This window comes from Colias eurytheme, chromosome 18, assembly GCF_061535395.1.
Source record: "Colias eurytheme isolate Ceu_HAF_F1 chromosome 18, ilColEury1 Martin Lab GWU primary, whole genome shotgun sequence".
Lineage (NCBI taxonomy): Eukaryota > Metazoa > Arthropoda > Insecta > Lepidoptera > Pieridae > Colias > Colias eurytheme.
This window is the reverse complement of record NC_142997.1, coordinates 10711156-10723006: the sequence shown is the minus strand read 5'-3', so window position 1 is coordinate 10723006 and position 11851 is coordinate 10711156. Positions and strand designations below refer to the sequence as shown.

Below are 11851 nucleotides of genomic sequence, written 5' to 3'. Positions count from 1 at the left end.
CGTCGAGGGCGTGGAGACGCTAAACCGGATATAACGGTGATCCGAGAGCGTCTCCACGTCCAAAAGAACCCTCCAGTCTTGTATACGACGAGCGAGAGGGGGGCTCGCAAACGTGACATCCACAATGGATCCACCCCTCTGCCGAACACACGTTAATTCTGCTCCACGGTTAACAACCGTCAGTCCCGACGCAACTGCCCAGTCAGCGAGTGTCGAGCCACGTATATCACTTGCCACGCAGCCCCAAGACACCGACTTGGCGTTCAGGTCCCCGGCCAGAAGTACAGATTGAGGTTGTGCGAAGTCTAGCAGATCCCTCAGCTCAACCAAGAACTGCTCGAAATCGGCGAGGCAGCGGTTCGGCGAGAAGTACGCCCCCACAACGGTGAAGCCATTGACAACCGCCGAGACGCATCCCCGTCGCCTTATGATTTGCTCAAGCTGTGTGTCGCCTTGAGCAACCAGCGCCACCAAGCCATCCAGATCGCCCACCCAGTTATCCCGGGGGGGCAGATTGTATGGCTCAGACACTACCGCCACGTCAATCTCCCACTCTGCCAGACTCTGATGTAAAAGGTCCTGGGCCCTGGCACAGTGGTTGATGTTGGCCTGTAGAAAACGCAGTGGGGCCATTACTGCGTTTCCATGGCTGCCTCCGTTTGCGGTACCTCATCAGGCACCGGAGCAGAGCGTGATGGCGTTGGAGCGCCATCTTGCTTCCGCATTCCACCTCTTTTAGGCTTCGGGGCCTTACAGGCTGCGCTTCCAAGCCGATGCTCTGCCGGTAGCTTTGCCTCCGTGCATAGGGCACAGCGAGCGGAGGCGGCATCGCATCCACCAGCTTTATGGCCTGTTTCACTGCAGCGGAAGCAAGTGGCACTCCTGTCCGTCGGCGAGGAGCACGTGGCGCTGACATGGCCCACCTCCAGGCAGCGGTAACAGCGCAGGGGCTTCTGCTCGGTGAGAGAGACTTTCGCCGAAGCCCACCCAACCATTACGCGCCCCGCCTGCGCCAGCTTCTTCGCCGCAGTCACCGGGCAACTAACCCAGGCTGATACAGCACCTCGGGGGCCCGTGCGCAGGCCACCACACTTCACATGCTCCGCGGTACACTCCCCTGCGCGCGATACCGCAGCCGCAATGTCCTCGACTGTGGCCGAGTCATCCAGGCCAGTGATTCGCAGGTCTGCGCACTTGACCGGCCTGGACACCTTAACGTTATCCTCACCGAGGACCTCCCGCAATTTGGCGGCAAGGGAGTCCGCTTCCTTGGTGCTGGTAGCACCGGGGATCTCTAGTATCCTGGCACCAGTGACAGCGCGCTTAAAACGCATTGCACTGATGCCAATTTCGGCGAGGTCTATTCCACGCCGCGCCTCCGTTAAAACACCGGCGTAGGTTACGCCACGCTCCTTCGCACTCGGCTGCAGGGTAAGGACGACAGCCGAGGAATTCGGAGCGTGGAGCTTTCGCGACTTCTTCTTGCGGGACTTAGCCGCAGGCTTCTTCCCTTTCCCCTTATTTTCTTTTCCTCGCTTTCCGACCACAGTCCACTCTCCGACCTTTGACGGCTGCTGCGGGAGGCCGGATGACGTGGCCAGCGTATCTTTTCTGGGGGGCTTTGAACCCGCCGGATCAGGCTGCACGGGGACCCTTTCCTTCCCCTTCGCCAATTTCTTTTTCCTCTTCTTCGAGGTTGCCTCGATCTCCAAAGCTGGGACCGCCGTCTGCTTCGCGGTTTTCTTAATTGCGGGCCCAGACACCGATCTACCGGGTTGCGATGAAGCCGCAACACCTGCATATGTCCTCGCCTTTGATGGAGGGGGCGGTGCGAGGTCATCAGCCATCGCTTGTTCAGCCGCCTTTGCCGCTTTCCTGCTATCTGCCGCCAGTGGAGGTCTTATGCGCTTTTCCGGCAGCAGACGCTCCTCTAGAGCCTCAAATCTCGCGTTAATCATTGCTCCGACCTGGCGCAAGATATCCGAATCTTGGGGCTGAGCAGGCAGCGACGAGCCCTGAGAGGCCTTCACCTCTTGGAGTTCCCTTTTCAGGGAGTCGAGCTCCGCCTGTAGGCGGGAATTGGCTGCCTGCAGCAATCTCGTCTCCTCAGAGACAGTGTGTTTCTCTAATAGAGCTACTGACTGCTCAATGTCATCGTGGGCCAATTTCAAGGCCTTTTTGAAAGTGCCCTTGAGATTTGATGACTTGGTCATCACCTTCACGATTGCAGCCAGGTCATCGGCAATGCGGCGACTGAGAGCCTCCGACGTGTTTGTCTTTGCTGGAATGGGAGGGAGAGGAGCGCTAGCTTGCGCCACTTCAATGCGCTCGGCGCACTCAGCAACCTCCTTCTCGGCCTGCGCCTCCAACTCCCTCTTACGCAACCTCGTCATATCGAATGTGGCCTCGCGCCGAGTGGCGCTTGAACCCGATGGGCGGCCCTTCCCTCTTTTTGAGGTGGTCTTAATAAATGGGGATGTAAAAACCCCTGTGCCATCCTCTGTGTCGGAACCAGAACAGCTGGTGTCCAGCGTCCGCTTCCGCCACAGCCTGTCTTTTCCATCCGTTTCTATGATGCTGTTGACAGAGCTGGAGCTTGAACGCAGCACAGCCCTGCCCCGCCTTGTCTCGACACGCGCCGGAGACATACTTCCGTCAGTGTCTTCGAGGTCATAGAAGTTTTCAGTGTCCATAATTGTGTGTTTGCTAAAGTCGTCGTTGATCGGTTCAGAGTTAAAGGACATTTTTGTTCCCACGAGTATGGGGGATATAAAACGTCCATCCGGGCGGTGCCCCCTGCACCCGGATAACCCTTTTACACCATGGAGGTCGGGCGGTATCCATGGGTGTACACAGCTAAAAGCTCACGCTCTCCCGAGCCAAACTGTCCAGGAAGGACAGGAAATCCACGCCGCTGGACTACAACGCGGATTTGAGGGTTTTTGATGAGGTGTCCTTCCTCTCAGGCCAGCCGATTAAGGCAAGCCTCCTGGTCCGTCGTAGCTGCTAGACGTGACAACAACACTACGACGGATAACAGGTTGCCCGACGGGAGGCCGAAGCCTCTAACCAGGCGACAGAAAAGCCTGCCGCCCAGCCCGCCGCGCCGCGATTGATACAACCGCCATCCATCGCTGCAAAGCAGCCCGTCGTCCAGTAGGACTAAATCGTCCGCAACCACTGGTCGCCATACCTCGCCGCAAAAGCAGCACTGTTCGAAAACAAACCCAGCAATTTCTCTGCAAAGCAGAGATTGCAACGAGGACGTGGTAGCCCTCGAGTTCCTCCACGCTGATTTTGGTCCGCGCCGGCAAGACCACCGGTACCCCCCATATCTGGGAGGCCTTCCCCTATCCGCCACCTGAGGACGCGCCCGATGGGAGACCAGAAACTCCACACGGGAACCTAACCTAACCTAACCTAACCTAACCTAACCTAACCTAACCTAACCTAACCTAACCTAACCTAACCTAACCTAACCTAACCTAACCTAACCTAACCTAACCTAACCTAACCTAACCTAACCTAACCTAACCTAACCTAACCTAACCTAACCTAACCTAACCTAACCTAACCTAACCTAACCTAACCTAACCTAACCTAACCTAACCTAACCTAACCTAACCTAACCTAACCTAACCTAACCTAACCTAACCTAACCTAACCTAACCTAACCTAACCTAACCTAACCTAACCTAACCTAACCTAACCTAACCTAACCTAACCTAACCTAACCTAACCTAACCTAACCTAACCTAACCTAACCTAACCTAACCTAACCTAACCTAACCTAACCTAACCTAACCTAACCTAACCTAACCTAACCTAACCTAACCTAACCTAACCTAACCTAACCTAACCTAACCTAACCTAACCTAACCTAACCTAACCTAACCTAACCTAACCTAACCTAACCTAACCTAACCTAACCTAACCTAACCTAACCTAACCTAACCTAACCTAACCTAACCTAACCTAACCTAACCTAACCTAACCTAACCTAACCTAACCTAACCTAACCTAACCTAACCTAACCTAACCTAACCTAACCTAACCTAACCTAACCTAACCTAACCTAACCTAACCTAACCTAACCTAACCTAACCTAACCTAACCTAACCTAACCTAACCTAACCTAACCTAACCTAACCTAACCTAACCTAACCTAACCTAACCTAACCTAACCTAACCTAACCTAACCTAACCTAACCTAACCTAACCTAACCTAACCTAACCTAACCTAACCTAACCTAACCTAACCTAACCTAACCTAACCTAACCTAACCTAACCTAACCTAACCTAACCTAACCTAACCTAACCTAACCTAACCTAACCTAACCTAACCTAACCTAACCTAACCTAACCTAACCTAACCTAACCTAACCTAACCTAACCTAACCTAACCTAACCTAACCTAACCTAACCTAACCTAACCTAACCTAACCTAACCTAACCTAACCTAACCTAACCTAACCTAACCTAACCTAACCTAACCTAACCTAACCTAACCTAACCTAACCTAACCTAACCTAACCTAACCTAACCTAACCTAACCTAACCTAACCTAACCTAACCTAACCTAACCTAACCTAACCTAACCTAACCTAACCTAACCTAACCTAACCTAACCTAACCTAACCTAACCTAACCTAACCTAACCTAACCTAACCTAACCTAACCTAACCTAACCTAACCTAACCTAACCTAACCTAACCTAACCTAACCTAACCTAACCTAACCTAACCTAACCTAACCTAACCTAACCTAACCTAACCTAACCTAACCTAACCTAACCTAACCTAACCTAACCTAACCTAACCTAACCTAACCTAACCTAACCTAACCTAACCTAACCTAACCTAACCTAACCTAACCTAACCTAACCTAACCTAACCTAACCTAACCTAACCTAACCTAACCTAACCTAACCTAACCTAACCTAACCTAACCTAACCTAACCTAACCTAACCTAACCTAACCTAACCTAACCTAACCTAACCTAACCTAACCTAACCTAACCTAACCTAACCTAACCTAACCTAACCTAACCTAACCTAACCTAACCTAACCTAACCTAACCTAACCTAACCTAACCTAACCTAACCTAACCTAACCTAACCTAACCTAACCTAACCTAACCTAACCTAACCTAACCTAACCTAACCTAACCTAACCTAACCTAACCTAACCTAACCTAACCTAACCTAACCTAACCTAACCTAACCTAACCTAACCTAACCTAACCTAACCTAACCTAACCTAACCTAACCTAACCTAACCTAACCTAACCTAACCTAACCTAACCTAACCTAACCTAACCTAACCTAACCTAACCTAACCTAACCTAACCTAACCTAACCTAACCTAACCTAACCTAACCTAACCTAACCTAACCTAACCTAACCTAACCTAACCTAACCTAACCTAACCTAACCTAACCTAACCTAACCTAACCTAACCTAACCTAACCTAACCTAACCTAACCTAACCTAACCTAACCTAACCTAACCTAACCTAACCTAACCTAACCTAACCTAACCTAACCTAACCTAACCTAACCTAACCTAACCTAACCTAACCTAACCTAACCTAACCTAACCTAACCTAACCTAACCTAACCTAACCTAACCTAACCTAACCTAACCTAACCTAACCTAACCTAACCTAACCTAACCTAACCTAACCTAACCTAACCTAACCTAACCTAACCTAACCTAACCTAACCTAACCTAACCTAACCTAACCTAACCTAACCTAACCTAACCTAACCTAACCTAACCTAACCTAACCTAACTAACCTAACCTAACCTAACCTAACCTAACCTAACCTAACCTAACCTAACCTAACCTAACCTAACCTAACCTAACCTAACCTAACCTAACCTAACCTAACCTAACCTAACCTAACCTAACCTAACCTAACCTAACCTAACCTAACCTAACCTAACCTAACCTAACCTAACCTAACCTAACCTAACCTAACCTAACCTAACCTAACCTAACCTAACCTAACCTAACCTAACCTAACCTAACCTAACCTAACCTAACCTAACCTAACCTAACCTAACCTAACCTAACCTAACCTAACCTAACCTAACCTAACCTAACCTAACCTAACCTAACCTAACCTAACCTAACCTAACCTAACCTAACTAACCTAACCTAACCTAACCTAACCTAACCTAACCTAACCTAACCTAACCTAACCTAACCTAACCTAACCTAACCTAACCTAACCTAACCTAACCTAACCTAACCTAACCTAACCTAACCTAACCTAACCTAACCTAACCTAACCTAACCTAACCTAACCTAACCTAACCTAACCTAACCTAACCTAACCTAACCTAACCTAACCTAACCTAACCTAACCTAACCTAACCTAACCTAACCTAACCTAACCTAACCTAACCTAACCTAACCTAACCTAACCTAACCTAACCTAACCTAACCTAACCTAACCTAACCTAACCTAACCTAACCTAACCTAACCTAACCTAACCTAACCTAACCTAACCTAACCTAACCAACCTAACCTAACCTAACCTAACCTAACCTAACCTAACCTAACCTAACCTAACCTAACCTAACCTAACCTAACCTAACCTAACCTAACCTAACCTAACCTAACCTAACCTAACCTAACCTAACCTAACCTAACCTAACCTAACCTAACCTAACCTAACCTAACCTAACCTAACCTAACCTAACCTAACCTAACCTAACCTAACCTAACCTAACCTAACCTAACCTAACCTAACCTAACCTAACCTAACCTAACCTAACCTAACCTAACCTAACCTAACCTAACCTAACCTAACCTAACCTAACCTAACCTAACCTAACCTAACCTAACCTAACCTAACCTAACCTAACCTAACCTAACCTAACCTAACCTAACCTAACCTAACCTAACCTAACCTAACCTAACCTAACCTAACCTAACCTAACCTAACCTAACCTAACCTAACCTAACCTAACCTAACCTAACCTAACCTAACCTAACCTAACCTAACCTAACCTAACCTAACCTAACCTAACCTAACCTAACCTAACCTAACCTAACCTAACCTAACCTAACCTAACCTAACCTAACCTAACCTAACCTAACCTAACCTAACCTAACCTAACCTAACCTAACCTAACCTAACCTAACCTAACCTAACCTAACCTAACCTAACCTAACCTAACCTAACCTAACCTAACCTAACCTAACCTAACCTAACCTAACCTAACCTAACCTAACCTAACCTAACCTAACCTAACCTAACCTAACCTAACCTAACCTAACCTAACCTAACCTAACCTAACCTAACCTAACCTAACCTAACCTAACCTAACCTAACCTAACCTAACCTAACCTAACCTAACCTAACCTAACCTAACCTAACCTAACCTAACCTAACCTAACCTAACCTAACCTAACCTAACCTAACCTAACCTAACCTAACCTAACCTAACCTAACCTAACCTAACCTAACCTAACCTAACCTAACCTAACCTAACCTAACCTAACCTAACCTAACCTAACCTAACCTAACCTAACCTAACCTAACCTAACCTAACCTAACCTAACCTAACCTAACCTAACCTAACCTAACCTAACCTAACCTAACCTAACCTAACCTAACCTAACCTAACCTAACCTAACCTAACCTAACCTAACCTAACCTAACCTAACCTAACCTAACCTAACCTAACCTAACCTAACCTAACCTAACCTAACCTAACCTAACCTAACCTAACCTAACCTAACCTAACCTAACCTAACCTAACCTAACCTAACCTAACCTAACCTAACCTAACCTAACCTAACCTAACCTGAAATGCGAAGTTGACGATTTCGTCACAGCATTCAGTAATCAAAATGCAAGCATCCTTGAGGGCCTGAAGGGGGAAGAGAGAAAGGTAGAAGTAGCGTACGTGATGAAAGCAAGGAACCACCTCCAGAACCACGTAGTGGCCAGGGTGAGTCCACAGGTATGGAAGAGATGCACGAGTGAAGGATACGCCCATATAGGGCTAAGTAGAGTGAAAGTGATGGATCAAAGTCCGTTAGTGCAGTGCTCGCGCTGTCTTGGGTACGGGCATACGAGACGAATGTGTAGGGAGGAGAAGGAACGATGCAGCCACTGCGCTGGTCCTCACATGAAGACCGAGTGCGACAAGTGGCTGCGGGGAGAAGTGCCTCAATGCATCAACTGCATAAAGGCTAAGAAAGGCAGCGCAGAGCACAGCGCCTTTGACAGAGAGTGTACGGAAAGAAAGAGGTGGGATGCTCTGGCCAGATCGGCGGTAGCGTATTGCTAGGGTTGCCCAAGGTGAGTCCTTCCAGTACCGAATGCTGCAGGCAAATCTCCAGCGGAGCCAAATCGCCACACGGGAGCTACTGCTCGAAGCCACCAAGCGTAAGGCATGCGTAGCATTGCTGCAAGAGCCCTACGTTGGTGGGGCGAAAAGTATGAGGACATACAATGGAGTGAGGATCTTCCAGAGCGAAGGGGAAGGGGGTGGAGCAGTAAAGGCGTGTATTGTAGTACTCGACGACACACTGGATGTCGAACTACATACACGCCTTAGCAGTAACAACATCGTTGTGGCCACTCTCAGAACCAAAGCCTGGGAGATGATTGTAGTGTCCTTCTACTTCGAGCCCGATAAACCAGTGGGGCTCTACCTGGACCATCTTAGGCGGATAGGGAGAGAGCTGGGTATCCATAGGATGGTCCTGGGAGGTGATGCGAACGCAAAAAGCCCGTGGTGGGGTGGCGAAGTGGAAGACTCGCGAGGAAGAGATGTGTCTGCTGTACTGGAAGAAATGGGAATGCACATACTCAACACCGGGGACATCCCTACGTTCGATACCATCAGAGGTGGGAAAAGGTACTCTAGCTACGTGGATGTGACAGCGTGCTCCGACGATCTGCTGAACCGAGTGGACAACTGGAGGGTTGAGGAGAGTCTCACGAGCTCGGACCACAACGGCATATCCTTCGGCATCAGACAACATAAATCCACAGGCACGAACATAATACGAACTACACGCATATTTAACACACACAAGGCAAACTGGACTCAGTTTCATGAGAAAATGACCCAGCTGATGTCGGACAGACAATTAACTACACAAGACATAGACACAATACACAGCACACAACAAATAGATGACGCAATAGACAGATACACTGAAGCAATCACACAGACATGCAGAGACACAATGCCGACCAAAAAACACACACAGAAATTCACCCTGTCGTGGTGGAATGATGAGCTCGCGCAGATGAAGAAGCAGGTGGCCACGAGGAGACGCAGGATCCGAAACGCAGCACCTGATCGCAGAGACCGCGTGGTTGGATTGTACCTGGAAGAAAGAGAGATGTATGAAAAGGCAGTGAAAGAAGCGCAAGAGAAGAGTTGGAAGGAGTTTTGCCGGAAACAGGATAGGGAGGGGGTCTGGGAGGGCATCTACAGGGTGCTTAATAGAGCCACAGGGAGAGAGGAGGATCTGCCCCTTTCGAGGGGCGGTGAGACCCTCGATGCCCGGAGCTCGGCAGAACTGTTGGCGGAGACCTTCTACCCCGAGGACCAGGAAAGTGGTGAAAGTGAGGGACATCGTCGGGTGCGCAGGTGTGCGGAGTCCTTGGACACCGAACCACCGGCGGGCCCGGATGACCCTCCTTTCATCATGGAGGAGTTGAAGAGAGCCGTAAGGTCCTTCAACCCCAAGAAGGCCCCCGGGGCGGATGGCCTCACGGCCGACATCTGTCAGCACGCTGTGGATTGTAACCCGGGATGGTTCCTTGCCTTGCTCAACAGATGCCTCTCTGCCGCCTACTTCCCCGCACAGTGGAAGTGGGCGACCGTGGTTATACTGCGAAAGCAGGGCAGGGAATCATATCGGGTACCGAAAGCCTATCGACCGATCGGCCTCTTACCTGTTCTCGGCAAAATCTTCGAAAAGATGCTGGTCGGCCGACTCAGGTTTTACCTGTTGCCCAAAATAAGCCCCCACCAGTATGGCTTTATGCCACAGAGGAGCACCGAGGACGCCCTCTATAGACTAGTGAACCACATCAGAAATATGAGGGAGGAGAAGAAGATTTCTGTTGTGGTATCGCTGGACATAGAGGGAGCCTTCGACAGCGCCTGGTGGCCAGCCATAAAGGTGCGGCTGGCTGAAGTTGGGTGCCCGGGGAACGTGAGGCGGGTGATCAGCAGCTACCTGAGTGAAAGGGGGGTGAAAGTTAGATATGCGGGCGTGGAAGTAAGTAGGGGGACCAGCAAGGGGTGCGTGCAGGGATCCATAGGTGGACCAATCCTGTGGAACCTCTTGCTGGACCCTCTGCTATGGATGTTAGAGGAGATGGGAGTATTCTGTCAAGCGTTCGCCGACGACATTGTGTTGGTCTTTGAGGGTGATACGGCCCTTGAAATAGAAGGAAAAGCGAACCGTGTCCTAAACGTAATACACGAATGGGGTAAAGATAACAAATTAAATTTTGCACCACACAAAACTTGTGCCCTCCTTTCGACGAGGAGGTTAAAATATGACGTGCCACGGCTCGCTATGGGGAGTGTGGAAATTAAATATTTTTCACATATTAAAATACTGGGCCTTACAATTGACAGCGGCCTCACTTTCAACGCCCACGTCGGGACGGTATGCCAAAAGGCAATCGCCCGATATAAACTCTTGGCTAGGGCAGCCAGAGTTGGTTGGGGACTTAGCCCAGATATTATTAGGACTATTTATGTAGCTGTTATCGAACCGACTATTATGTATGCATCGGCAGCGTGGGCACCCACCGTGGAAAAGATGGGGGTCCAAAAAAGGCTGAACACCGTACAACGGGGCTTCGCCCAAAAGATCTGCCGAGCATATCGGACCGTCTCCCTGAACTCAGCTATGCTGTTGGCTGGGATACTCCCCCTTGATCTCAGAATACTCGAAGTCTCGAGATTATATGGGATCAAGAAGGGGGTGTCGCACCCAGCGTTGGGAGACAGGGAGGTGGAAAGAATGGCTCCGGCGATTGAGGACCCACATCCGGCAGAGCAGGAAGGGCTGGGGTTCGGGCTGGTGGACGAGGACTCGTATTCCGACGTGGCTAATAGCCACGTACATAGGATCTACACGGACGGCAGCAAGATTGAGGGTCGAGTCGGAGCCGCCCTTTCCGTATGGGAGGGGGAGGCCGAGACGAAGGCCGTCAAGCTTGCTTTGCCGCCGTATTGCACCGTCTACCAGGCCGAACTCCTAGCGCTCCAAAGAGCAGTAATTAGAGCCTGCAAGAGTGGAGTGTCGAAGGTCGGCATCTTCAGCGACTCCAGATCGGCCCTCCAGGCAGTCACACTCGGTTCCCCCCACCCCCTTGCTGTGCAAACAAGGGCGGCCCTCCGAAAAGCTGCTTCGCAGAGGCGGGAGGTCGCTCTGTTTTGGATCAAGGCGCACGCAGGGCTAAGGGGGAACGAAAGAGTGGACCAGTTAGCCAAGGAGGCCGCTCTGGGGTCGAAGAAGAAACCCGACTACGATCTGTGTCCTGTTTCATTCGTCAAGCGTATCCTGAGACAGGATACGATCGGGGAATGGGACAGGAGATATGATGTGGGGGAGACGGCTGGAGGCACGAAGCTCTTTTTCCCAAGCGCTGCTGCTGCATACAAAATAGTACGGAAAATAGACATCACACACCACACCACACAAGCACTGACTGGACACGGTGGATTCGCCTTCTACTTGAACAGATTCAAGCTGAAGGAGAATCCATCGTGCCTGTGTCAGCCCGGAGTCGACGAGACGGTTTCTCACCTGTTGCTCGAGTGTCCGATTTTTGCAAGAGATAGATATGT

At 49.8% G+C, this 11851-nt stretch overlaps 1 protein-coding gene across 1 annotated transcript; it reads right to left on the bottom strand.

Annotated features, from left to right (window-relative positions):
• Nucleotides 1-35: 35 nt before the first annotated feature.
• Nucleotides 36-633, bottom strand: LOC149900938 (uncharacterized; the record flags this gene model as incomplete). The annotated part of the gene is made up of 1 exon (XM_090112737.1): nucleotides 36-633. A coding segment is annotated over exon 1 (598 nt), but the record flags the coding sequence as incomplete, so codon positions are not given.
• Between the last annotated feature and the right edge of the window lie 11218 nt (nucleotides 634-11851).